This window comes from Thamnophis sirtalis, unplaced genomic scaffold (genome assembly GCF_051295495.1).
Source record: "Thamnophis sirtalis isolate CommonGarterSnake01/CBP01778 unplaced genomic scaffold, rThaSir2_p1.2 scaffold_4, whole genome shotgun sequence".
Lineage (NCBI taxonomy): Eukaryota > Metazoa > Chordata > Lepidosauria > Squamata > Natricidae > Thamnophis > Thamnophis sirtalis.
Genome location: NW_028261384.1, coordinates 2,731,515 through 2,758,923, shown reverse-complemented (window position 1 = coordinate 2,758,923; position 27,409 = coordinate 2,731,515). Strand labels below are relative to the sequence as shown.

The following is a 27,409-nucleotide window of genomic DNA, read 5'->3' as shown; positions in this document are numbered from 1 at the left end:
CGGTGCTAGAACCAAGGTTAGAGCCAAGGTGGCGCAGTGGTTAAATGCAGCACTGCAGGCTACTGCTAGATCAGCAGGTCAGCGGTTCAAATCTCACCGGCTCAGGGTTGACTCAGCCTTCCATCCTTCCGAGGTGGGTAAAATGAGGACCCAGATTGTTGGGGGCAATATGCTGACTCTCTGTAAACCGCTTAGAGAGGGCTGAAAGCCCTATGAAGCGGTATATAAGTCTACTGCTATAGAAGGGATTGTATATAAACAAGAGGGCAAACCCCTTTTCCTTTCAGCACTGATGATGTTCCCAAGTAGGGCTGTGAAACGTCTGCGAGAAAACCACCAAGCACAGGTGAGAAAGTCGGATGGAGTAGGAGTAAGACCAAGCAGGGTTACTCCGGGAAGACCAGTTCAGGTGGATAATTCACTCTCACAACCATCTGTGCGCTGAGATCCAAGCAGTATGAAGAGCCGAGGTGGCACAGTGGTTAAATGCAGCACTGCAGGCTACTTCAGCTGACTGCAGTTCTGCAGTTCGGCTGTTCAAATCTCACCGGCTCAGGGTTGACTCAGCCTTCCATCCTTCCGAGGTCGGTAAAATGAGGACCCAGATTGTTGTTGGGGGCAATATATGCTGACTCTGCAAACCGCTTAGAGAGGGCTGAAAGCCCTAGGAAGCGATATATAAGTCTAACTGCTATTGCTATGAAACACGGCAACTTTATATATTTGTGTCAATTTAGCAAAAATCTTGCCATTACTCTGCTCCATCTCTTTTTATCTGTCGGCATAGTTTGCAAACCAGAAAGTCAACCCCCTTCAAATGCTCCTCCTTTTCTTCAGCACAGCAAGACGAAGTAGCTGGTCGGGAAAATCAACACGTGCGAATCGGATGGGACACGGGAAATCCAGCAAAAGGACCGTGTCGTCAGAAGCAAAACATCCAGGCCAAGACTCTGGATTGAGTAGATGCGTGCACACCTTGGAGACGACCCCCTCCCTCGAACCTGATTCCCCAACACCCCATCATCCACAGCTTCAGATATCTCCACACCAAAAGTCGCAGCTCGGCAACGCCGAATCCCATCCCGTGCCCGGCTTGCAGCTCCCTCGACGATACATCAGGATCCAGAAGCCGACGGGCAGCACCTCGCTTGTAAAACTTCTTCTTAAATATTAAATACTTTCCTTTTTAGCGGTACATGATTTTGTCGAGAAAGACAAATGTCGGCAGGAATAGCGCAGGGATTCCTCGTAGGAGCTATCACTGCCGAGCAAGACATTCCCGACGAGAAGCGAGGAATCCGACGAGCTGTGAGCGGTGTTGTCAAGAATGCAGAGGAGCCTCAGGAAAGAGCTCCCCTGCTTTCCTTTCTCACCAGGCGTCAAACACAAGGCGCGATCCACGTTGTGTTGAGTTTCATTTCTAATTTTTTTTTTAAAAAAAAGCCATCTTTCGGTTTTAAGTCGAGAAAGACGAAGTCTGCCAGAAAAGCCCTTCGGGAACTTTTTGCAATCGTTTCCCGTGGTCCTTAGAGCAGCGAGTCATCCGTGCAGCCGCCTTCCAATCCGTACCGGAACTCCTGCAGGTTGGAGACGCCATAGAAGTGGACGAAGGCCGCGGCCACCACCAAGACGTGGAAGATCTGATGGGACTGGAACTGTAGAAAAGGCAAAAGAACCAGTTGTGGCAGGAAGAAGCATGATGGCGAGTATCGCGGTTTTGCCGAAAGGTACCCATCTCCCGACTTTACCGTATCCTGCCTAATCCCTGATCTGAAGTTCCGCCTGCGTGTTTAAGGGGTTGGGATCCACGTCCTAAGCTACCGCTTTTTTTGGTTGCTGAGACCACTAAATGTTATCCTGTCTACAAGACGGATGAGTTACCGGAGCCGCTAAAAACGGGCAGAGTTTTGATTTATGTATGGGTGGTCCCTGATTTACAACATTTCATTTAGCAACAGTTGAAAGTTACGACGTCATTGAAAAAACTAACCATTTTTCACACTTATGACCATTGCCCCATGATCAACATGATCAAAATAAGGACGCTCGGTAATTGACTGATACTTAGGATGCTCACAGCGTCCTGGCCTCCACACCAGGTTCATCCACTTTTGACACCTTCTGACCAGTAAAATGAGATTCACTTAAAAACCGTGTTCCTAATTTAATAACAGTAGGCAATGGGGAAGCCAGATTTGTTTAATGACCATGTTACTGACTTAACAACTGCAGTGATTCCCTTTAAAAAGTGTCGTTAAATGGGGCAAAACTTCAAAACCATTTTGCTTAGCAGCAGAAATTTGGGGCTTCATTGTTGTCATAAATCAAGGACTCCCTGTATACTGTGGCTGGGATCTGTTCTGTTCCGATTCAAAAGGTTACTAACCTATTTAACTGCAGGGACTCCCTTAACAACCGCAGCAAGAAATGTTGTAAAACAGGACAAAAACTCAATGAACAAATTATCACTTAAAGAGAACTATTGTAGTCGTAAAATGAGGACTCCCTGTATGTTTTGACTAGGATTTTCCCGCTGTTTGCACCTCTGGCCAGGGGGGGGGTGTGTCATCTCTGCAGGGAGTCCTCAACTTACCACAGTTCATTTAGTGACCGTTCAAAGTTAAAACAGCACTGAAAAAAGTCCGTGACGATTGTTTTTCACACACACGACCATTTTCCAGAGCTGTGAGTGATTTTTCACTTACGATCACCGTCACCTGATCCACATTCTGATGCCCCATTCGAAGTTTACAATGGCACGGATACAAAAAGCCAGATTCACTTAATGGCCAGGTTAGTAACTGATCAACTGCAGGGACTCCCTTAATGACGGTGGCAAGAAACGTTGTAAAATGGGACTAAACCCACGTAACCAATTCTCACTTAAGAACATTCATTATGGACTCCATTTTGATCGTAAGATGAGGACCACCCATATTGCTGGTTTTTTTCAACCCATCTAGATGGGTTGAACTACAAGTCGTAGTAGTAGTTGTAATTGAGTTTATTTATAGGCCACCCTTTTCCCTGAGGGGACTCAGGGCGGCTAACAACTTGTATGGGAGGGGGAAACATACAATAACATAAAAACACAATGTATAATTAAAATCAAGCAACATTCATTCAACATTCGGGTGGGGGCGGATTATGCTCTTTACCCCCAGGCCTGGCGGGATAGCCAGATCTTAAGGGCTGTGCGGAATGTCTGGACGGTGGTGAGGGTGCGAATCTCCACGGGGAGATCGTTCCAAAGCGTCGGAGCCGCAACTGAGAAGGCTCTCCTCCGAGTAGTCGCCACTGACTGGCGGATGGAATACGGAGGAGGCCAACTCTATGCGATCTGATGGGACGGACGGAGGTAATTGGCAGAAGGCGGTCTCTCAAATAGTCAGATCCACTACCATGGAGGGCTTTATGAATGGTGAGTAGCACCTTGAAGCGCACCCGGAGATCAACAGGTAGCCAGCGCAGCTCACGGAGGATAGGTGTTATGTGGGCGAACCGAGGTGCACCCACAATCACTCGCGCGGCCGCATTCTGTACTAGCTGAAGTCTCCGAATGCTCTTCAAGGGCTGCCCCATGTAGAGCACGTTGCAGTATTCCAGCCTAGAGGTCACAAGGGCTCGAGTGACTGTTGTGAGAGCCTCCCGGTTCAGGTAGGGACGCAACTGGCGCACCAGGCGAACCTGGGCAAATGCCCCCCTAGTCACAGCCGACAGATGGTGATCAAAGGTCAGCTGTGGATCCAGGAGGACTCCCAAGTTGCGAACCCTGTCTGAGGGGTGTAAAATTTGGCCCCCCAGCCTGAGCGATGGAACACTAACCAAATTTTTGGGAGGGAAACACAACAGCCACTCGGTCTTTTCTGGGTTGAGTACAAGCTTGTTAGCCCTCATCCAGTCTCTGACGGCCTCAAGACCCTGGTTCATCACGTCCACCGCTTCATTGAGTTGGCACGGGGCGGACAGATACAGCTGCGTATCGTCCGCATATTGGTGGTATTTTATCCCGTGCCTCCGAATGATCTCGCCCAGCGGTTTCATGTAGATGTTAAACAGTACGGGGGACAGGACCGACCCCTGCGGCACCCCATATGTTAGGGGCCTCAGGGACGATCTCTGCCCCCCGACCAACACCGACTGCGACCTGTCCGAGAGGTAGGAGGAGAATCACTGCAAAACAGTGCCTCCCACCCCCACCTCCCGCAGTCATCGCAGAAGGATACCATCGTCGATGGTATCGAAAGCCGCCGAGAGGTCAAGGAGAACCAAGATGGAGGCATGGCCTCCATCCCTGGCTCTCCAGAGATCATCGGTCAATGCGACCAAAGCGGTTTCTGTGCTGTAACCAGGTCTGAAGCCGGACTGGAAGGGGTCCAGGTAATCGGCTTCCTCCAAGGACCGCTGCAGCTGGTAGTCCCATCTCTGTCTCCTCTACCCCGTGAAAATCACCCCCCCTCAAAAAAAACTTACCCAGATGTCAAACTTGCCCGGGAAGAATCTTTCCGGAATACGAGCCGCGTAGAGTCCGGCTCCGGTGATGTACATCACAGCCATCAGGAAGAACCATCCCATTTGGCCCACCGTGGTGGCCTTGACGAAGCCCTCGGCGATGGTGAAGTGCATGGTGGGCACCACGCCGCTCAGGCCCAGCCCGAGGAAGACCCCTGGGAAAGGAAAGAGACGTCCCGTCGGTATGTGAGGCGGAAAACGCTCCTGTCAAAGCGTAGCCTCGAATGAAAGCATGCCGGATGGGGGATTCCGGGCGTACCTGCTCGGGTCTGCCTGTGCTTTGGGGTAGCAAAGCGATCCCACTGGGCCACGATAATGGCGGAGATGCCCAGGACGCAGACGATGGACAGGTAGATGAGTCGCGGCTGGGGCGAGCAGAAGAAGGAGTAGTAAAGCCACGGGACAAAACTTCCCATAATCAGCAGGGCGATTCCCGAGTAGTCCAGCCTACGATGGAGAGAGAGCAGGCCCAGCGCCATTAAAAAAAAATAAAAACACAGGCCGTCCTCTCCTTACGACCGTTTGCTTAACGAACACGGGTGGCTACAACAGTACAAGGAGCAGTACAAGGTTGGACTAGATGACCTACAAGGACCCTTTTCCAATTTTCAGTTATTCTGACAGATTCACTTAACAACCACAAGGATTCCCTTAACAATCGCGGCAAGAAACGTCATAACATGGGACAAAACTGACTAAAGAAATTTTCAGTTAAGAATATCCATTATTTTGGGGCGCCATTGCTCTGTATTTTTAACCTGGGATTTTCGCGCTGTTTATACATCTCTGGCTCAGGGTTAGGGTTAGGGTTAACTTGACTTACAACAGTTCACTTGGCTTCCCTTTTCGGCCACTAAAAAAATGTGAGGCACTGAAAAAGGTGAGTTATGACCATTTTCACACTTATGACCATTTTTTTGACTTACGGGCGATTTTCACACTTATGACCGTGGCCATGTGAGTAGTTGACTCATACTTACCTCAGTCGCAATTCCAGGAGCCACGTGATCCACATTTGCGACCTTTTGACAAGCAATGGGGAAGGATATTTCACTTAACAACCATGTGACTAACTTATCAATGGCACTGATTCACTTAACGATAGTGGCAGGGAAGGTCACAAAACAGGGTGAAATTCATTCAACCAGTGTCTCTCTTGGCAACAAAAAATTTGGGCTCAATTGAGGTCATAAGTCAAGGACCAGCTGTACTTAAAAAAAAAAAAGGATTTGCCACTGGTGCTCAAACTTACAAAGGTCATGTGATCAAATCTCCAGCGCTGAGAAACTGAATCATATTTATGACGGTCGCAACATCCCAGGGATCCCTGATTGCTGTTTTACCTTGATTAACAATGGAAATTCACTCGCACTTCCTGGTCATAAGTCAAGGACTGTCTGTAAGTCTGCCTGGTCCTCGCACTTATGACCACCACATCATTCTGCTCGGAAACCGGCACGTATTCACAGCCAGGCCTTGACTCAGGACCGCAATCGAGCCCACGTTTGACGTTGCTAAGCAAGACAGCTGTTGAGTGAGCATTGTTCCATTTTACGACCTTTCTGCCCCAGTCGTTAAGTGAACCACTGCTGCTGTTCACTGTGTCACATGGTCATTAAGTGAATCCAGCTTCCCAGTTGACTCGGCTTGTCAGGAGGTCGCCAAAAGGGGATCACGTGACACCACATCAGCCTCCCCCCCCCTCCCTTCAAGTGATGTTGTGAATTGGAACAGTCGCTACGAGAACTGTCATAAGTCAGGCACCCCGAGAAGCGGGCCGAGGGAAGCCCATCTGGGCACCACTCACTTGGAGAACGTCCGCGAGACCTTCTCCGAATGACAGTAGACGGTGTGGAACAGCCAGGAGAAGCTGAGACATAGCACGGCGCCTAGGAAGAACATCCCGAAAACCACCTTCTCCTGCAGGGGCGCCAGGAAGTACATGTTGGGGCGCAGCATGGTCAGGACGCCGAGACACAGGAAGAGGACGAAGCCTGTTGGGGAAGAGGGAACAGGGAGGGTTAGGGAGAGGTGACTTCGGGCCAATCACCAGGAGACGGGGAGTTCTAGTCCCACCTTAGGCAGCAAAGGCAGCTGGGTGATTTTGGGCCAGCCCCATCCCACCTCTCTCAGCCCAACCCACCTCACAAGGTTGTTGTTGTTTGGGGGGGTGAGAGGAGGAGGAAGGAGCATTAGGGATGTTCGCTACCTTGAATCACTTAAAAAAATAATTAAAGGTAGATAAAAACTCTTAATAAACAGACGTATGTGCGAGGACCAGTCCCAAGTCACTTTTTCAGCTATGTCCTAAAACGAATGGTTGTAAGTCGAGGACTGTTGACAAGGAGGAATAAGCCACTGGATGAAATAATCACCACCACAATGACTGTGAAATCAAGGTGACTTCCTTCGGCAGCTTAACACAGACTCCGAAGCCAGTAATCCACCCACCCACCCACCCCCACCCCTCATGCCGAGTCAGGCGCCCTGCGATCAGCCCAATGCTTTAATCCCCAAGGCTCTGTGTGTTTGTGTGTGTGTGTGTGTTTAATGCAATAGTGTTACAAAAAAAGGAAGATAAACACAACAGGACTCAATAAGGCACCATAAAATTTGTGTTTGGTGTGAAATCCGCACAACATGGTGCCCATTTAAATTAAAAATAGTCCTCAGTTTACAACCGTAACAGAATGTGCCTATCGCGGTCGTAAAGGTGTGGCAGTCGTAAAGCAGGTCGCCCCTGTGACCGATCCAATTTCATGATTTTGTAGTGGCCGTTTAAGGGAATGTCTCCCGTTGTTAAGGGAACCATCTGTTCTTTATATATAGGGTTCTATATATAACTATATATAGTTATATATATAGAACCCAACATTTCTGATACTAAGTGAGACAGTTATTGAGTTTTACTACCTTTCCATCCAGGGTTGTTAAGCTAGTAACACGGTCATTAAGTGAACCTGGGTAGCCCAGTTGATGTTGCTCACCAGAAGATCGCAAAAGGGGATCACGTAACCCTGAACTACCATCGTAATTATGAATCGGAGATGCTGGGATGGCCGTAAGTATGGAAAACGGTCATTTTCAGTGCCCTTGTAACTTCGGACAGTTGGCAAACGAACTCTTGTAACTCAAGGACAGCCTGTGTTCATTTAACAACCATTTGAAGTTACAATGGCAGGGCAAAACATGACTGATGACCAGTCCTCACAGTTACGACCATCGAACATCTCTATGGTCACGAGAACAAAATTCAGGGTATATTTACCAGGGTTGTGTCCCCCCTGCCATTACATGCTTGCCATCTGCAATATCTCAACAAGCAAAATCAATGCGGATAGCAAGATTCGCTTAGCGACCATGATTTGTTTAATGACAAATTTAAAAAAGAATCCCCATAATTTCTCGATTAGAAAGGATCTCTTTCTCGTTTGTTCTTCAGGCTGGATGAAAAGGTCTTTGCCAGGGCAAGATTCGAACTGGAGTCTTGGCTGGATTAAATTCCTCGATTTCGGACCGACAAAGGGAGGAATGGAATTTATTTTTGGTGTGTGTGTGTGTGGGGGGGGGGGGGTGTTAGTCCTTGCTTTGCGGGAACGATGGCCGGTCTCACCGAGCAGGTGGGTCCAGATGTTGCCAGTCTCGGTGTGGATGCGAAAGATGCTTTTGAAACAGGCACGGAACGATGGCATGGGTGGGCGGTGTCCGTGAAGCAGGTAATCGTTGTCCTTCAGCCAATCAGGCAGCACGTCATAGGGGATCACTCGCCACCGGCCTTCCCAGACCTGTGACGCACAAAAATCTGATTATTTTCACCCAGGACACTCGTAGGCTCGGCCTACCTCGTAGGGCTGGTGTTTCTCCAGCTCTCTAGGCCTCAGCCTGGCCCACCCCATCCAGGCATGGATGCCACAGGACTTCAGATCAGTGCTGCGCCCAAACCAGCATTCCAGACCTTTCCCATGTGTGCGCGTGTGACATCAAGTTAGCCACACCCCGTTGGCTGCGAGCACCCTGGCCACGCCCCCCCTCCCTGGAACACAACCACAATGCTGATGTGGCCCTCAATGAAATCGAGTTTCGCACCCCTGTTCTAGTGGAATTCCTCACAATCCCTCCTCCTTTGATGCTGCTCTGCGCTCAACTTTCTTCTCGCGAGAAAACTAGAAAACTTTTTCTCGTGAGAAACGCTCGACGATTCCAGCGGGAAACATGGCTCTCTCCTTCCTCCGTTTCAGACAACCGACCACCGGATTACCTTGTAGACGAATTCTTCCATCTTCTCCATGGCATGGTGGGCTTGCAAGGGGAGGGTTAAGACCCTTACTTCCTCCTCCTCTTCCTCCTGAGTAGCCGGGCATGGCTGACACGGGTTCTAGGGGGAGAAAAAGAGACCACAAAGGAGTGAATGCCCGATGAAAGGGCTCTCGGGATGCTCCCTTGAACCCGGAGCTATGCAAACTCGGCAGCCCCTCTGGGTTGATCAGCTGAAAAAACACTATGCAGGCAATCATCGACTTACAACCGGTTGCTCAGTGGCCCTTCAAAGTTATAATGGGATTGGAAAAAGCAATTTATGACCTTTTTTTGCACTAATGACTTCTGCAGCATCCCCAGGGTCAAAATTGTGAGGCTTGGCAACCGAGTCATAATTATGACGGTGGTAGTTTCCCGGGATCAGGCGATCCCCTTTTACGATCTTCTGACCTGCAAAGTCCATGAGGAAGCCAGATTCACTTAGCGACCGCATGATTAATTTATGAACTGAAGCGGATTCACTTAACATTGGGGCAAGAAATGTCATAAAAATGGGGAAAAAGTTCACTTAACAAATGTTTTGCTTAGCCACAAAGATTTGGGGTCAATTGTGGTCCTTAAGCCAAGGAGTAGATGTATGGGCCCCAGTTAGGACTTGGATTTAATTCTGTTTTTCGGGATGTGGCAGCTGTGCTTTGCAAGGTTTGTGCTTGCTCAGAAATGTCATTCTTTCTTTCTATCTTTTCCTTTTTCTCTCCATTTCCTCTCCCGTGTACTCTTCCTTTTCTTTTTTCTTCCTTCTTTCTATCCATCCTTCCCTCTCTCCTTCCTTCTTTTTCTTTCGTCTCTACCCTACCTTCCCTCTATCCTTTCCCTCTCTTCATCTCTTTCCTTTCCTTTCCTTTCCATCCCGTGAGAACGGATGGAACGTTGCTCCTTTATCAGCCGCATGAGAAGAATCCAAAAACCCTCTGAGTCGATGGCTCTTAGTGGAAGCCTCACCAGCAAGGCCAAACCGAAACCACAAACGACCCAGAGGCTAATCACTCTGTGTGTGTGTCAGGGCGAGCCGAACGTTCACGGGCAAATTGTAAAGGACAAGATAAGGCGGATCCTGTTGTAACCAGGCAGGGGGTCATCATGTTCCTCATGAACACAGAATGTAAGGGATTGTAAGGCAACACGGATCTTAGGCGTGATGCATATTGCGTGGAACATGTCTGAATGCCTTGTGTGGAACCTGAAGAGCGGCTTCATGATCTCAATCCAACTTGGGAAGGGAGGTGGAGGGCGGCCTTTGCAAACCCAATTCAATAAACCTCCTCGCTCAGGCTGGGGGGCCAAATTTTACACCCCTCAGACAGGGTTCGCAACTTGGGAGTCCTCCTGGACCCGCAGCTGACCTTTGATTACCACTTGTCGGCTGTGACCAGGGGGGCATTTGCCCAGGTTCGCCTGGTGCGCCAGTTGCGACCCTACCTGAATCGGGAGGCCCTCACAACAGTCACTCGGGCCCTTGTGACCTCTAGGCTGGAATACTGCAATGTGCTCTACATGGGGCTGCCCTTGAAGAGCATCCGGCGGCTTCAGCTACTCCAGAATGCGGCCGCGCGAGTGATTGTGGGCGCACCACGGTTTGCCCACATAACACCTATCCTCCGCGAGCTGCACTGGCTACCTGTTGATCTCCGTGTGCGCTTCAAGGTGCTTCTTACTACCTACAAAGCCCTTCATGGTAGTGGATCTGCGTACTTGGGAGACCGCCTCCTGCCAATTACCTCCTCTCGACCCATAAGATCTCACAGATTAGGCCTCCTCCGAGTGCCATCTGCCAGCCAGTGCCGGCTGGCAACTACGCGGAGGAGAGCCTTTTCAGTAGTAGCTCCGACCCTCTGGAACAATCTCCCCGTGGAGATTCGTACCCTCACCACCCTCCAGACCTTCCGCACAGCCCTCAAGATCTGGCTATCCCACCAGGCCTGGGGGTAAAGAGTATAAGCCGCCCCCACCCGAATGTTGAATGAATGTTGCTTGGTTTTAATTATATATTGTGTTTTTATGTTATTGTATGTCTTCCCCTCCCATACAAGTTGTTAGCCGCCCTGAGTCCCCTCAGGGAAAAGGGCGGCCTATAAATAAACGCAACTGAACTGAACTGAACTTTCTTTCCACATCAGACGTTGTCTCTCGAACTAACAAGTATACATTTTGGATGTTTTATAAAACCACAAAATCTTCCTTTCGCTTTTCTTCTTTCCTTTCCTTTCCTTTCCTTCATCCAATTCCATTCTCCTTCCTATTCCAATCCCTTCTTTTCCCTCTCCTCCCTTCCCCTTGATTGCAGGATTGTTCAACAAATGGCTGAAGTTGTTAAGTGAATTGTGCGTCTGTTAAACGAATCGGGCTTCTCCTCTTAACTTTGCTGGGTGGGAAGGTTGCAAATGGCAATCACTTGACCCTGGGATGGTATGAGCTACGTAAAAATGTGACGGTGGCCAAGCCCCGAAATCTTGATCACCTGACCCTAGGGAATACCATGATGGTCATAAGTGTGAGGATCAGTCAAAAATCACTTTTTTCACTGCCATTGCTTTGTTTAACGACCGCCTGGTTCCCTCAACAACCGCAGCAATTCTAACACGGCAAACAAGGTCCTAGAACGAGGCACCGCCTGCTGAATAACTGTTTAACGAGAGAAAGTGTGGTTTCAATAGAGGTTGTAAATCGAGGATCAGATCTAGGTGCTTTCTTCCTTCAGCAAAGATGGAACAACTCATACTAGCAAACATTGGCAGCACATCAAATGTCAAAGACACACACACACACACACACACACACACACACACACACACCTCCCCCTTTCCCCCCCTTTTTAGGTTTTGTTCCTGGCAAAACTGGATTTTTTTTTAGGGCAGGAAAAGAAGTTTAAAATGCAAGCAGAGCGACTCGTAAAGCAAGCCAGGAACGGAGGCCAAAATCCCGGGATTTGCATTGGAAGACGATTTGATTTATTTGACGTTCTCGGGGGTTCCACCACTGGGGTTCGCGAGATTAGTACTTGCTCACAAATTTAGAAAAAAATGTTTAAAACAGTGCAAAGTGCAAAAAACAGACACACAAATGTCACACAAGGGCAACTACAAGAATTCATTGCTTTTAAACCTCAGTTGAATATTGATGGCCAGATCTCCAAGTGAATAACAGAGCAAGATTCTACACACACACACACACACACACCTCCCCCTACTTATATATCTGTTATCATCTCCCTCTCTCACCTCATCTTTCTCTATCATTCCTCATCCATAATCTCTATCATCTTTCTATCACCTGTATTTCTCTATCACTAATCTCTCTATCCATCCATCCCTCTACCCTATCTATCCATCCTTGCCTTTCTGTCTGTCCATCCATCCATCTATCTATTGCTAATCTGTCAGTTTCTCTCTGTCTCCCAGCATGCCTGCCTACCATCTCTCTCTCATCTCATTTCTCATAATCTGTATTCTCTCTCTCTCTCTCACACACACCCTCCCTCCCTCCCATCTTTCTATCTTTGTGAATTTCTGTTTGCAGGCTCCAGTTGTCAGCTAGGAGACTTTGTCCAAACCAGTTGTTTCAAGCTAGAACACCAAGGTTTAATTTTAATTTTTAACTTTTTTTAATTTTCAGGAAGTTCTTTTTATGCACTTTCATTACATTCCTGGGTCGAAGGAGGGGAAATTTCTTTCTTTCTCTCTTTTCTTTCCTCCTTCCTTTCTTTCCTTCCTGCTCCGTCTCCCTCTCCCCCCTTCTTTTTCCTTGCTCTCCTTCTGCCTTCTTTTTCGTTCCTATTTCTTTTCTTCCCTCTCCCTCCTTCCTTCCCTATCTCCTACCCCTCCATCCTTCATTCCATCCTCTTACTTCCCACTCCATCCTTCCTTCCCTTATTCATGTTTCCTTTCCTCTTCCCTTCTTTTTTATTCTTTTCCATATCTTCTTTTCCCTTCCCTTCCCTTTTCTCATTTCCTTTTCTTTCTCCTTCCCTTCCTTTAAATAATGTCACCATTCAACGTTCTTTACAGCGAATTGGTTAATAACCCCCCAATGACAAATCCCAAGGGAGCGTTTCACCCCAAACGCAGTGGGCCCCCATCCCTCCTTCAGTCTCCCGTGAACTTCCATGGGGCTGTCTCCAAGGGAGCTTCAGTCCTTGAATTAATCAAGCAATCCATACATTAATGGCTTGATTTTCCCACCTCCCTGGTGTGGAAATCTGTACTTACCTCAGCCGACCGGGACGTTCCCGGATTGGCTTTCTCCTCTAAAAGGGGGCCGAGCTCAGCCAGTTCCACATCTTCCCGGTCTCGGCCATTGACAACGGGCGCGGTTCCAGGACTGGTGGCCGATCCTTTGCGGGATGCCATCTGGTCACCATACAGGCACCAGGCCGGCGCGGGTTGAAAAGCTAAGATGCTTTGGGGCTCAAAGCACTCCCAATTCTCCCTACAAAAAAAAATAAAAGTAAAATAAAGAAAATAATTTTCAAAATCGGTCTCACTCTGCCACAAAAACAGCTTGGCTATTTTCTGGAAAGACAGATAGTCCTCCACTTACGAGGATTCCTTTAGCGACCGTTCAAAGATAGAAGCCACACAAAAAAAAGGAGCATTTTTTTCACACTTAATGGCCGTTGCGACATCCCCATGGGCACATGATAAAGAGTCCCGGCTTGTATTTATGAGGGTCGTAAGGGCGACCCCCGCTTTTGCGACCTCCTGACAAGCAGGAAGACTGATTCACTTAATGACCTTGTCACTAATGGCAGGGATTCACGGAGCAACTGTGGTAAGGTCATAAAACAGAGTCAAAATACCCTGACTGTCATCCATTTCAAGAGATCTAGCCACTTGGTTTGTTTCAGGAATTCAACTGAGGATAGGATGGATAAAAATTTTAAAAAAATTTAAAAATATTTTTTTTTTAAATTTGATTTTTTTATTTAAATTGATTTTTAAAAATTTTTTTAAATCAAATTTAATAAAATGCTTTTAGAGTAAAAATTTAAAGATAGTTTTCTATTTAAGATACGTTAATAATTTAGTTTATTCAGCATGAAGTGGAGCTTAGTTATGTAGCATGAGGCTGTATATTCTGCAATATTTAGATTTTTGGTAAATTCATTCAATGAATCCAAACTCTGCAAGCTGAGATAACATGCCCTGCATTGATGCATTCGCACGATTTCTCACAAACCATGAGATAAATAATAAAACAAAGTTCAGGAATATTCCTTTCTCCCCTCGTTTTGCAAATCTAGGTACACTACAAACTGTATGACTGATTGAAGAGAAATGCATTTGTACCGCCAGGCTTTTAAGTGTGAGGAGGAAGGGTTAGGGTTAGACACATATAAACACATACATACAAACATATACACAACAGTGAGAACTGGACACGGAACCACTGATTGATTCAAAATTGGTAAAGGAGTGCAGCAAGGCTGAATCCTGTCACCCTGCCTATTAAACCTATACGCAGAGCACATCATCAGAAAGGCGAGGCAAAAACTGGAATTAAGATTGCCAGGAGAAATACCAACAACCTCAGATAGGCAGATGATGCCACTCGAATGGCAGAAAGTGAAGAGGAACTGAAGAGCCTCTTGGTGCGGGTGAGGAAGGAGAGCGCAAAAGTTTGCTTGAAACTCAGATCATGGCATCCGGCCCTCTCAATTCCTGGCAAATAGATGGGGAAGAAATGGAGGTAGGGACAGATTTTACTTTCCTGGGCTCCAAGATCACCGCAGATGGGGATTGCAGCCAAGAAATTAGAAGAGGCTTGTTCCTGGGGAGGAAAGCGATGGCAAATATAGACAGCATACTAAAAAGCAGAGACATCACCCTGTCAATCAAAAGCGCATCTAGTCAAGATGATGGTTTTCCCAGTTGCAATGGATGGTTGTGAAGGTTGGACCATAACGGAGGCCTTTGAACTCTGGTGCTGGAGATGAAGACTCCTGCATTGAGTCCCTTGGATCTCATCCTCTGTCATCCTCTTCTCCTTTCACCTTCTTTCCCAACCTTAGTGTCTTCTCCAAGGAATCCTCTCTTCTCATTTGGTGGCCAAAATATTTGAGTTTCAGTATCTGTCCTTCCAACGATCAAAATCAGGGTTGATTTTCTTCAGGATTGACTGATATGATATCCTTGGAATCCAAGGGACTCCCAAGAGTCTTCACCAACACCACAATTTGAAAGTATCATATATATATTTTGCAATCTGTTTTTCCAGTTGCAATGGATGGCTGTGAAGGTTGGACCATAAGGAAGGCTGAGCGCCAAAGAATGGAGGCCTTTGAACTCTGGGGCTGGAGAAGAACTCCTGCATTGAGTCCCTTGGACTGCAAGGCCATCCAACCGGTCAGTCCTAGAGGAGATCCACCTTGACTGCTCTTTCGAAGGCCAGATCCTGAAGAGGAAACTCAAAGACTTTGGCCACCTGATGAGGAGGAAGAAGGACTCCCTGGAGAAGAGCCTCATGCTGGGAACGATGGAGGGCAAAAGAAGAAGAAGGGGACGGCAGAGAAGGAGGTGGCTGGATGGAGTCACCGAAGCTGTTGGCGTGAGCTTAAATGGACTCCAGAGGATGGGAGAGGACAGGAAGGCCTGGAGGAACGTGGTCCATGGGGTCGCGATGGGTTGGACATGACTTCACAACTAACAACAAACATATTATGTATACAAAATATATATCTGGTATTATGTATATTATAATTTTTTACATTATTATTCTATTATACACACAAATTTTTTTATATTTTTGTCTTATCACACAGAGAGAGAATGTGTGTGTGTGTGTGTGTATATATATATAAGTATATATACGAAGTATATATTATATATTTTGTATTTTATATATATTTTACATATTTTTGTGTTATTCTATTTTAGAAAAAAATAGTTTTGAATTTCGTATTCTCCATTTTTTTCTTCAAAAAGGATTTTAAAAAGCAGTACTGATTTAAAAATGCATCGTAACAGGTCGAGATTTCCCCAAATAGATTATAATGGACTATAATCTCCCCTCCGCCCCCCCCCATGCCCTTAAAGTCCAAATTGTGTTGTGCTGTGGGTTTTCTTTGTGTTACACAACCCACATGACACCATTCCTGTCCTGGCAACCGCATTTCACAAGAGGCTGCACAATCAGGGAGGCGTCCAGAAGGGGAACCCACAGTAACACAACAACACAGCTGAGTTGCAAAATTATTATCCACTCCCTCGGTAGTCCCTTTAGCTTGTTTAGCGAACGGCAACCGTGATCCCCTTTTCACGATCTCCTTCTTCGGAGGAGCAGAAAGCCAGATTGGCTTAAGGACCGCAGGGATTCGCATAACAACGGCAGCACGAGTAGTTGTGAAACTGAACTGTTGTCACTCATTTTAACAACTACAGAGATTCACTTAACAATGGTGGCGACACAGGTCGTAAAACGGGGCGAAGTTCCATTCACAAGTGTCTCTTGTTAGCGATAGAAATATCGGGCTCAACTGCGGTCGTAAGTTGAGGACCCTCTGTACAGTTAAGAGAACTGAGCACGTCCCTTCCTGGAAAGGATAAGTTGCAGATTGAGAGGTTTGGTTTTTTTGGGGGGGGGGGGGAAGGAACACTAAGGCTAATGAATAGGGGGAGTTGAAATGGCACAGAATGACAGAGTGGGAAGGGACCTTGGAGGTCTTCTAATCCAGGGGTGTCAAACTCGATTTCATTGAGGGCCACATCAGGGTTGCGTTTGACCTCAGCGGGCCGGGAGGGGGGGGGACATGGCCAGGGTTGGGGTGGCCAGCACAATGCCATTCATTGGGGCTCTATTTTCAACCACGGCAGCCCTCCCGGGCTCTGGGTTTGGCCGTGACGGACTCCTGCAGCCTTATGCTGCCGAAAATGGAGGGCTGCGTGTGGCCTCTCCCAGCTCTCTTTTTGCTGGCAGAGGTACCGTGGGAGGGTCCTTTGCTGTTTCCAGGGTGGGCCCTGGGCCCAGATCTCAGCACTGGCCTAAGATCTAAGATCTGGCCCCCAGACCTCGAGTTTGACACCCCTGTTCTAGTCCAACCCCCCTGCTGAAGCAAGAGACAGAATAATAAAATAACAGGGTTGGGAGGGACCTCAGAGGTCTTCTAGTCCAGTCCCCTTCTCAAGCAGGAAAGCCTTCCCCTCCTCCTCATCCTCTCCACAAACACCTCTTACTGCTAACACTGATGATATCATCTAGTTGGGTCATGAAACTTCTACAAGGAAGCCAAGAGGCTCAGAGAGCACCAAGAACCCCACAATCCTCCTCCAGATAACAGTTAGAAGGGACCTTGGAGGTCTTCTAGTCCAGCCTCCTGCTCAGGCTAGAGACCCATCTCTCTCTATTTCTCCTCCCCCCCTCCCCCCGCCTAATAACAGGAGTCTTCAATCCGCTCCTCAAGCAGGAAACCTGACACCATTTCAAACAAATAGTTGCCCAATCTCTTCTGAGCCAACTCTTCTTAAAAAAAAAAAAAAAAAACAGAATTTGCTATCTGGAACTCTTTGCCTTCTACCAGGACGCACCTGTCCGGGCGAAGGAAACAGCCACTTTTGGGGAGAGGCCTGGCACACCTTTCCACCTGGAGCAAAATAGGAAATGCGTTCAGCGCAAGCCAGCTGGGCTATCTCTGAGGCTACCTGAGGCCCCCCGCCCATCCTTCCTTGTCTTCGCCCATGAAAAAAGTTTCTCCTCTTTTTTTGCTTTCTTTTGAGTTCAGGTTTCTTTTTAAAATCGCTTCTGATAAAGAGAGATTGGGAAGCTCCTTGCTCCTGTGGGCCCCCCAGTCTCTGAGATGGGCAGTTTTCTGGCAGACGTCTCGTGACCCAACTACGTAACATCATCAGTGCCAGAAGGGAGAGAGGAGGAGAGGAAAGGAGACAGGAGGACTATGGGGTCCTGGATGGTCTCTGAGCTGGGTGGTTTTCTTGCAGACATCTCCTTGCCCAACTAGGTAACATCAGCAGTGTCAGAAGGAAATGGGATTTTCAGAGAGGGTCGGAAGGGGTCTCCTGCTTGAGCAGGGGGTTGGACTAGAAGACCTCCAACTCTTTTATCTGGAGGAAGACTGCTCTCTGAGTTTGGTGGTTTCCTTGCAGATGTCTCATTACCCAAGTAGAGAACATCATCAGTGCTAGAAGGGATGGTATATAAATTGAGAGCAACATCCTCTTCCTTCTAGACCGGATGATGTTCCCTAGTTGGGTCATGAAACGTCTGCAGGGAAACCACCAAACTCAGAGACCAACAAGGACCCCTTAGTCCTCCTATCTACAAACCCCCCTCCCTCCTCGCACTTTCGACCATGTCACTTAGTGACAGAGTTCTGAGATCACAATTACCTTTCTGAAGTACCAGAATATCTACGTTACATAAAGATTGGGGGGGGGGGAATTATAGGAAAATTAAAAAGTTAAGATCCCGCTTGAATGCCCAACTCAGTTTCCTTCCTTACAGTTTTGGATGTTAAATTAGAAAAAAAAACCACTGTGGTTTCTCCACCGGCAGTCCTCGACTTACGGTTGTTCTTTTAGTGACGGCGCAAAGCTGCATCAGCACAGAAAAAAAGAGATTTAGGGCAGGGTTTTCACTGACAAACTTCAGAGATTCACTTAACAACCGTGGCCAGAAAGATCGCCGAATGGGGCAAAACTCCCTCAGCTAATGTTTCACTTAACAACATAAAATTTGGGGCTCCGTTAAGGACTACATAAAGATGAGGAGAAAAATATAGCAAGATTAAAATGTCTCATCCTGCATGAATACCCACTCTGTTTCCTTATAATTTTGGAGATTTAAAATGTAAAAAATACCAGGGTTTCTACAAGAGGCCGTCCTGGACTTACGACCGCAATAGTGCCCCAAAATTTATGTTGCTAAGGGAAACAGTCCTTCAGGGAGTTCTGCCCCATTTTATGTTTCTGGCCACCCTTGTTCAGGGAATCCCAGCTAGTTGTTAAAATGAGGTATCTGAAGGTTGCAAAAACGTGATTCCCCCCCCCCCACCACCGCCAGACGTTGAAACCATAATAAATATCAGTCGGTAGCTAAGCATCTGGATTTCAATCTGGGGAGCCTGGGGACTGCTGCGACAGTTGTTAAGTGTGAAAAACGTCACGGTTTTCATTGCTGTTGGAATTTCGTGCGGCCGCTAAATGAGTCGTCGTGAAGTCGAGGACTCCCTGAAGAAAAAAAAATGCTATGGTTTCTGCATAAAACAGATTGACTCCGAGCAAATATCATCTGAATGTGGCAGCCAGTTAAATTCCAATCAGGGCGCTAAATACATAAAATTACAATCAAGAGATTTAAGGCAGAATCTGGCCTCTGTAGTTGAAAAGAGAAATAAAAACCCACACACGAAAAAGTAAAATTAGAGGAAAAGACTTTATAGCTATTTCTATTTTGGTAACTCAACAATTAAAGGCCAGAAATAGAATTTAAAAAAAAACAAAAAAAAAAACACCAGCGATGCAACTTCAAAAAAAGGGACAAATAAGGATAAAACGCTTTACTTACCAATTCTAAAGGCGGTTTGAGCAGAAATGGTTGAAACTTTTGAGCTAAAAAGTAAAAATTGATCAGGTGAAAAGTAAAAATTGACCAGCAGAGAAACAAGCTAGGTACCTCGATTTACAACCGTTCCCCTTAGTGACTGTTCAGAGTTACAATGCAACTGATAAACGGGTCTTATGACAGTTATTCGCATTTACGACCACTTCCAGCATCCCGGTGGTCACGCGATTGAAATTCAGTTGCTTGGCAATGGGCGTGTACGGTTAGGCCTCAACTTATGATAATTCATTTAGCAACGGGTCAAAATTACAAGGGCCCTGAAACACTTTTGTCTCTAAATCTAACTCAAAGCCACTTGTGGATGTTACACAACTGCAGTGTTAAGCACGGCAGCAAGAAACATTGTAAAACAGGGCAAGCTTCATGTACCAAAGCGGAGGTCCCAACGTACCACCCTTGGCAGAGTTCCCACAACTTATGAAGGCAACTGACTATACCCTAGGGAGGAAGGAAAGAAGATTTAGGTGGCAGGACCGGTTCCTGTCAATCCCAGGGTGAATTTCCGGGACTGAAACCTGGATTAGAAGGTGTGGATGGAAACCCGGATAAACTGCCCAGAGGTGCTTTGGAGAGGCAGATGGGTGGCAGATGTGAGTGACTATATACACAGAGACATACACATATAAACATAAACACACATATATATACACACACCTGTCTATTTATCTAGCTCCATCCATTATCTATCTATCTCTTTATTAACTATTATCTCTTTCAATCATCTATCATCCAATCCATCTAATCTATCTTCTATCATCTCTCTCTCTCTCTCTCTCTCTCATATATCTATCATTTAATCCAGGGGTGTCAAACTTGCAGCCCAGATACATCACAGGCTGACTATGCCCATGCTCAGTTAAGTGAAGGGAGGGGGAGACACAATAAGTCATGTGACGATGCAAGTTTGACACCCGATTTAATCTCTTCTCTCTATGTATCTATCCTCTTTCTTAACTATCTATCTATCATCTCTTTATTAACTATTATCTTTCAATCATGTCATCTATCTAATGTAACATTTCTCTTATTTGTCTTATATCTATCATTTAATCTCTTCTTTCTGTATCTATCCTTTCTAATATCTCCATCCATAATCTATCTTCTATCAGAATGTCTGCCTATTATCTCTTTCAGTCATCTAATCCAGTGTTTCTCAATCTTGGCAACTTGAAGATGTCCGGACTTCAACTCCCAGAATTCCTCAGCCAGCATTCGCTGGCTTGGGAATTCTGGGAGTTGAAGTCCGGACATCTTCAAGTTGCCAAGATTGAGAAACACTGATCTAATCTATCTAAACCATTTTTGTTCTATCATCATCTCTCTCATCTACCATTTAATCTATTTCTTATCCATCCATCCTTTCTCTCTGAATCTCTATCTTTTTCAACTATTATCTCTTTTCATCATCTACCATCTAATCCAACCCCCTGCTCAAACAAACAGAAGGACGGAGGTGGAAGTGAAGGAAATGATATTTACTCTTTTATAAAATGTTAAAAGGTTCCTTTACAGTGTTAAATGTATTGGGTTTCCCTGAGAGACCGCCTTCTGCCAATTACCTCCCTACGACCAATTAGATCCCACAGATTAGGCCTCCTCCAGATTCCATCAACTAGCCAGTGTCGACTGTCGACCCCCCGGGGGAGGGCCTTCTCTGTGGCTGCTCCGACCCTCTGGAGCGATCTCCCCGTGGAGATCCGGACCCTCGCCACCCTTCAGGTTTTCCGCAAAGCCGTTAAAACCTGGCTGTTCCGGCAGGCCTGGGGCTGATGAGTTCCCAGCCCCACTCGAATTGCTGCGGCTGTTGACGAGTTTTTAATTTGTTTTTTTGAATTTGTCTTGTCTTCTTGTTTTTTGTACTTCCCCTTTTCCCTATTTAGTTTCTTAGACGCCCTGAATCCCCTCGGGGAATAGGGCGGCATACAAGTTTAATAAAACTATAAAAAAACTGTACAAGCCATTATATTCTTGCCTAAAATGTGTAACAAGTTACTTTGCTTTTGCTAACCACAAAATGCTTTGAGTAAAGAGGACAAGATAACCTGTGTTGTTATTCCAAGCCGTTTACAGGCTTCTCAGGTACAAGTGAGATAGGAAGCCACCTGCTCAGGCGAAAAGGCACCAGGGAAACCCAAACAAGAGACAGGGGCCTATGTTGTTATTCCAAGCCGTTTACAGAGGCGTCTCACTCTCACGTACAAGTGAGATAGGAAGCCACCTGCTCAGACGAAAAGGCACCAGAGAAACCCAAACAAGAGACAGGGGCCTCTCGAGAAACGGCCAAGTTGAGCCTTTACAGTGTGGGATGACGAAAGCCATGACTTCAATGGAGGAGCAGGAGAGGGGGAGAGTTTCTTAGGAGTAGAGAGTGTGAAATGTACTGTCTGAATGTTATTCTTTGCCCTCCTTCGCTCTCCATCCACTTGGGAGGAGACTTGGTGGCCGCCTTCGCAAACGCTTCTTATTTTTCCGTAAATAAAACTTCTTTTGAATTGAGAACCAGACTTGTTCTCTGTATTGTGAGGGTGAAACCATTTGGGTTTTACATCTGCACAGAAGGGACCCCTCAGAGGTCATCTAGCCCAACCCCAATCAAGCAGGAGACCTTTAAAGCAGTGTTTCTCAACCTTGGCAACTTGAAGATGTCCGGACTTCAACTCCCAGAATTCCCCAGCCAGCATTCGCTGGCTGGGGAAATCTGGGAGTTGAAGTCCGGACATCTTCAAGTTGCCAAGGTTGAGAAACACTGCTTTAAAGAACCAAGAGTTGGGACTATGAAGATCATCTAGTCTGACTCCGCTCAAGCAGGAGACCTTTACAGGCGTTGGAAGACACCTGGGAGGTCCTCTAGTTCTAGTCCAACCCACTGCTCTCTTAACAGCAAACCCTAATCCAGAATCACAGGCTTGGAAGGGACCCCTCAGAGGTCATCTAGTCCGACCCCAGTCAAGCAGGGGAGACCTTTTGGAATGACAGAACCCCGCCTCCTCCTCTAGTCGAACCCCCCCCCCACACACACCGCTCCAGCATACCTTTACAGAGTTAGGGAATAAGAGGGTTGGAAGGGAACCTCGGAGGTCATCTAGTCCAACTCCGTCTCAAGCAAGAGATCCACAACCACAACAATATACCCACCCCAAATTGTTCGTTTCTGTCCGGCTGGGGAAGATGGGCGTCGTGAGGTAACGAGGGGATGGTGGGGAAAAAATGAGCGCCCCCCGCCCCCCAATTCAAGAGGGGATGGCAGGGGATCATGGGCTTTGTAGTACGAATCTCCCCCCCCCCACCCCCACTCCGGTAGAAAAAGGAGAGACACGACTGCCTTTCGGAGCCTACAACGCCGGCTCCGGGAGAGAAGAAGCCTCGGCCTCACCTAGCTGGGCTTTGCCGCGTCAGGCGTCGTGACCGCTTTCGAGCTTCTCCGCTCCGGCGATTCCCCCTCAGCCGTCGGCTCCGCTACATTCCCGCAGCATCGGAAGTGGCTGGGCCGGAAGAGGCGGGACTCCCCGGGCCGGTTTTGGAGAAGTCGGCGAATCCCGGCTTTCGCGGAGACAAGATGGCCGACGGGTGGGAGGAGGGAGCGCGAAAAGGACGACGGGAATCGTAGTCGAGCGTCTCCCTGAGGCGTCTCCCGCGCTCTTTTTAATCGGAATTGCGACGGAGGAGAAAGAAGGATTAATTCGGGTTTAGCGGGGTGGGATGGAGGCGAGCACTCCCTAAATTGAGGCGTTTTTTCTTTCCCGAGGCCTTTATTTTTTTCTGAAGCGCGCATGCGCGCTGAAAACGTTCCCCCCCCCTTGAGCCCTCATGAATAGCGCGGACTTCCATTCCCAGAGTTCCTCCTCGTACATCGTCTCGGCTGAGAATTCTGGGATTGGAAGTCCGGGGCGGTCTTTATTTCTAAACACAGCCCTTTTCTTACCCAAAATGCGGATAAGGCTTGAGAACAACTACACAGTCTGGGTACTTTATTCCTGAAACTTGAGTCCTTTTTTTTTCTGAACCGCGCATGCGCTTTGCGAACCGTTTTTCAACATGGCTCCTTCTCATAGGCTCCGGCCTTCAACTCCCAGAGTCCCTCCCCCTCCGTCGTCACGGCTGAGAATGCTGGGATTTGAAGTCTTCAAAGTTATGGCGGTGCAAGCCGCGCGACGTGTGGAAGCGGGTTAGTGACGTCATCGAGGGACGACGCGGCGCTTCTTTCCGAGCCGCAGCGGACGTGCGGGCGGCGGGTGGAGGTCAGTCCTCGCTCTGCGACGGCGGCCCTAGGAAGGTAAGGCGCCTCCCGGCATGGTTCTCGCGGCACCAAGGCCTACATCCTCGGCTGCCGGTGGAAAACAGGCCGGAATGAGGCAGGCCGTCCGTTCATCTCCCTTGTCAGTGCGAAAACCACGGGCTGGTCTCCTTTTCCTTGGACTACATAGCCCATCACTGTCGCCCAGAGGCACGGGGCCTCAATGCTGGCCACGGGGAAGCCGATCCTGGAATGGGGAGGCATCCCGAGGCCATCCAGTCCAGGCCTCTCGCAGAGCGGTTGTCCCGGATTCGCTTAACGACTGTATCAATCCAGGTCGTAAAACGAGGCAGAGTTGACTGAACGACTGCTTTGCTTAGCCATTGTTCATTACAACTCGTCTTTATGACATTACGTTTAGTGCCCTTTCAAAGTTACAGCGCTAAAAAATCTTGGGTTCCATTGTGGTCGTATGTCGAGGACCACAGCCTAGCTTTGCTTATCAGGGTGGGGGGAATTATGGGCTTGGATCGTGGTCCAGGATGTACAACCGCAGTCGCACCCCAAAACTTCTGTTCCTGAGCGAGAGCGTCGTTAAGTGAGTTTTGCCCTGTTTTTACGACCTTGCTTGCCACGGTTGTTGTGAATTGCCGCTGTTGTTAATAGTAACACAATGTTAAGTGAATTGGGCTTCCCCGGGGACTTTGCGAGGAGAAGTTTGCAAAAGCAGATCAACATGACCCCTGGGACACAAACCGGTTGCCAAGCGTCCAAACTAGGATCATATGACCATGGGGATGCTGCAATGGTCATAAGTATGATAATCGGTCGTAAGTCATTTTTTTTCAGTGCTGTTGGTTCCTAAACAAATAGTTCTACCTATATTTTACTACCTAAAAAGCAAAGACGATCATTAGTTATATAGAGAGGCATAGAATCAAAATCATGTGAAGTATTAAGGAAAGGAAGGGAATGATAGAAGGTGTTGAAGCCATAGGAACCCTGGGGGCAAGTGATCATGCAATATTGGAATTCAACATTATGCAAGCACAAATAGTAGAACAAAGTCAAACTAGAGGCTTGGATTTTAAGAGAGCTAATTTCAATCAGAGCTTGGGAAGGATTCCATGGGTGAGAATCCTCAAGGGGAAAACAACTCAAGAAGCTTGGGAAATTTTGAAAAGTGAGATTATAAAAGCCCAGTCTAGCACAGTGCCAATGAAGAAGAAAAATAACAGCTCCCAAAAGAAACCAGCATGGCTGCATAAAGAACTCTCTGACAAATTGAAAGACGAAAAGGATATATAAAAAGTGGAAAGGGGGACACATAACTAAGGCAGAATATCAGCAAATAGCCCGAGCCTGTAAAGATGAAGTGAGGAAAGCTAAGGCTCACAATGAAGAAAGGCTTGCCACAAAAGTAAAAAATAACAAAAAAAAGTTTCTTGCAACATGTTTAAAAACAAGAAAAAAGTTAAGGAAACAATTGGTCCATTGCGGGGAGAAAATGGCAAAAAGGTGACAAGCAACAGGGAGAAAGCAGAACTACTTAACTCATGTTTTGCATCTGTCTTTATACAAAGGATAAAACAGTCCAACCTACCAAAAACAGCACCAGAAAAATCAGATTAGGAACACAAATTGAAATAAGGAAGAAAACGGTAAGTGAGCACCTGTCTACCCTAGATGAGTTCAAATCACCAGGACCGGACTGATTACACCCCAGGGTTCTGAAGGAACTGGCAGACGAGATCTCAGAACCCCTGAACTATATCTTTCAGAGATCCTGGAGCACCGGGGAACTGCCAGAGGACTAGAAAAGAGCTGATGTAGTTCCCATCTTCAAAAAAGGTAAAAAAAAATAGATCCAGGAAATTATAGACCTATCAACCTGACCTCAATACCAGGAAAGATCCTGGAAAAGATAATCAAGCAACGAATTCGCGAACACCCAGAAGTAAACAAAGCAATAGCCAAAAGCAAACATGGGTTTGTTAAAAACAGATCATGCCAGACTAATCTTATTGCATTCTTTGACAAAGTGACAAAATTAGTGGACCAGAGGAATGCCGTCGATATAGTTTACTTGGACTTCAGTAAGGCTTTTGATAAAGTAGAACATAACCTACTACTAGATAAAGTAGAAGAATGTGGATTAGACAGCATCACCACCAGGTGGATTCGTAACTGGCTGACCAACCGCACTTAACGTGTCGTCCTCAATGGAGCTGCATCTACATGGAGGGAAGTATGCAGTGGGGGACCCCAAGGCTCTGTTTTGGGCCCAGGACTCCTCAACATCATCAGTGACTAGGACGAGGAGATAAATGGGGAACTCACCAGGAGGTTGGACTAGAAGACCTCCAAGGTCCCTTCCAACTTATTCTATTCTATTACTACTGCTTTGTAAAGCCATAGTAAGGCCCCACCTGTAATACTACGTCGACTTTTGGTAACAAAAAAATATGTTGAGACTTTGGAAAAAGTGCAGAGAGGAGCAACTAAGATGATTAAAGGCCTGGAGAGTAAAACCGGAAGAAACGGCTAGTTAAAAAGGACTAGGTGGAACATGATAGCAGTATTGCAGTATTCGAGAGGTTGCCCTTAGTTGGAAGGGACTTGGAGGTCACCTAGCCCAACCCCCTACTCAAGCAGGAGATCCTTACAGAATCAGGGAATGACAGTTGGAAGGAGCCTTGGAGGTCATCTAGTCCAACCACCTTCCCGAGCAGGAGATCCTACTCAACTCAATAGGGCTGAAATGAAATTCCTCCTTCTCTTCCATTTCCAAAATCTTACCAGTTTGTGCTACTGTATATTGCTTATATGTACTTGTACCTTTGGTTAGATACTGCAGGCCACTTCAGCTGACTGCTATCTGCAGTTCAGCGGTTCAAATCTCACCGGCTCAAGGTTGACTCAGCCTTCCATCCTTCCGAGGTGGGTGAAATGAGGACCCAGACTGTGGGGGCAATAATGCTGACTCTGTAAACCGCTTAGAGAGGGCTGAAAGCCCTTTGAAGCGATATATAAGTCTAACTGCTATTGCTAGATTAGGTGAAACTTGGCTACCAGTAAGAGATACTAGGACCTCGGAGTCTTAGTGGATGACAGCTTAAACCTGAGCCATCTGTGTGGAGAGGCAGCCGGAGAAGCTATCACAAATCCTTGGTTACATAAACAGAGTCATAAAATCAAAATCACAAGAAGTACTAATGCTGCTTTGTAAAGCCCTTAGGCACACCTGGAATATTGTGTCTAAATTTTGGTCACCACATTACAGAAAAGATGTCGAGACTTTGGAAAAAGTGCAAAGAAGAGCAACTAAGATTATTAAAGGCCGGAGATTAAAACATACGAAGAACGGTTGCAGGAATTGAGAAAAGAAGGAGTGAGCGGGACATGATAGCGGGATTCCAGTATTCGAGGGGCTGCCCCGGGGTCATTCCGTGTCAAGTGGTTTGAGGCGCCCAGCTCAAACCATCATGGATTTCGATGAAATTGGGTGTGAACATGCACGCACATCCCCATTGAACATTGGATAAGTGTTACATTTACAGATGAAATACTTGCAATACTTGTGGAGGGTTCTACCACAAATCCGCGAAGCCCTTATCCGCGGAGACATAAGCGCGAAGACTAATTCGCGCCGTTCTAAGCGCTAAGGAAAAACGCGACCCTACCGCGATGACATAATCGCGGAGGTCAAAATCGCGCATTCCAAAGCACTCAGTACCCTAAACCTAACCCTAACCCTAAAACAAACCCCTAAACCTA

At 47.1% G+C, this 27,409-nt stretch overlaps 2 protein-coding genes across 2 annotated transcripts in view; one reads left to right on the top strand and one right to left on the bottom strand.

Moving 5' to 3' along the window:
- Positions 1-248: 248 nt before the first annotated feature.
- On the bottom strand, positions 249-14,746 carry ADIPOR1 (adiponectin receptor 1). Its single transcript, XM_087712364.1, has 7 exons — positions 13,035-14,746; positions 8,771-8,887; positions 8,126-8,297; positions 6,320-6,506; positions 4,772-4,959; positions 4,474-4,667; positions 249-1,655 (listed from the first exon to the last, which is right to left on the bottom strand). The coding sequence occupies exons 1-7, from the start codon at positions 13,173-13,175 to the stop codon at positions 1,527-1,529; spliced, it is 1,128 nt and encodes a 375-aa protein (XP_087568490.1). The 5' UTR covers positions 13,176-14,746; the 3' UTR covers positions 249-1,526.
- Positions 14,747-23,572: 8,826 nt separating this feature from the next.
- TBRG4 (transforming growth factor beta regulator 4) overlaps positions 23,573-27,409 on the top strand; it is a 32,615-nt gene continuing 28,778 nt past the window's right edge. Inside the window, exon 1 of the mRNA XM_087712362.1 lies at positions 23,573-23,671. The gene's annotated coding sequence lies outside the window, so the exon portion shown is untranslated. The remainder of the gene's footprint in view (positions 23,672-27,409) is intronic.

Coding starts and splice junctions, on each gene's coding strand:
- ADIPOR1 (XM_087712364.1), bottom strand. CDS start 13,175: ATGGCATCCCGCAAAGGATCGGCCACCAGTCCTGGAACCGCGCCCGTT. Junction 8,888..13,034: donor GAACGTCCCGGTCGGCTGAG/GTAAGTACAGAT, acceptor TTCTCCCCCTAG/AACCCGTGTCAGCCATGCCC. Junction 4,668..4,771: donor GCACAGGCAGACCCGAGCAG/GTACGCCCGGAA, acceptor TTCCTTTCCCAG/GGGTCTTCCTCGGGCTGGGC.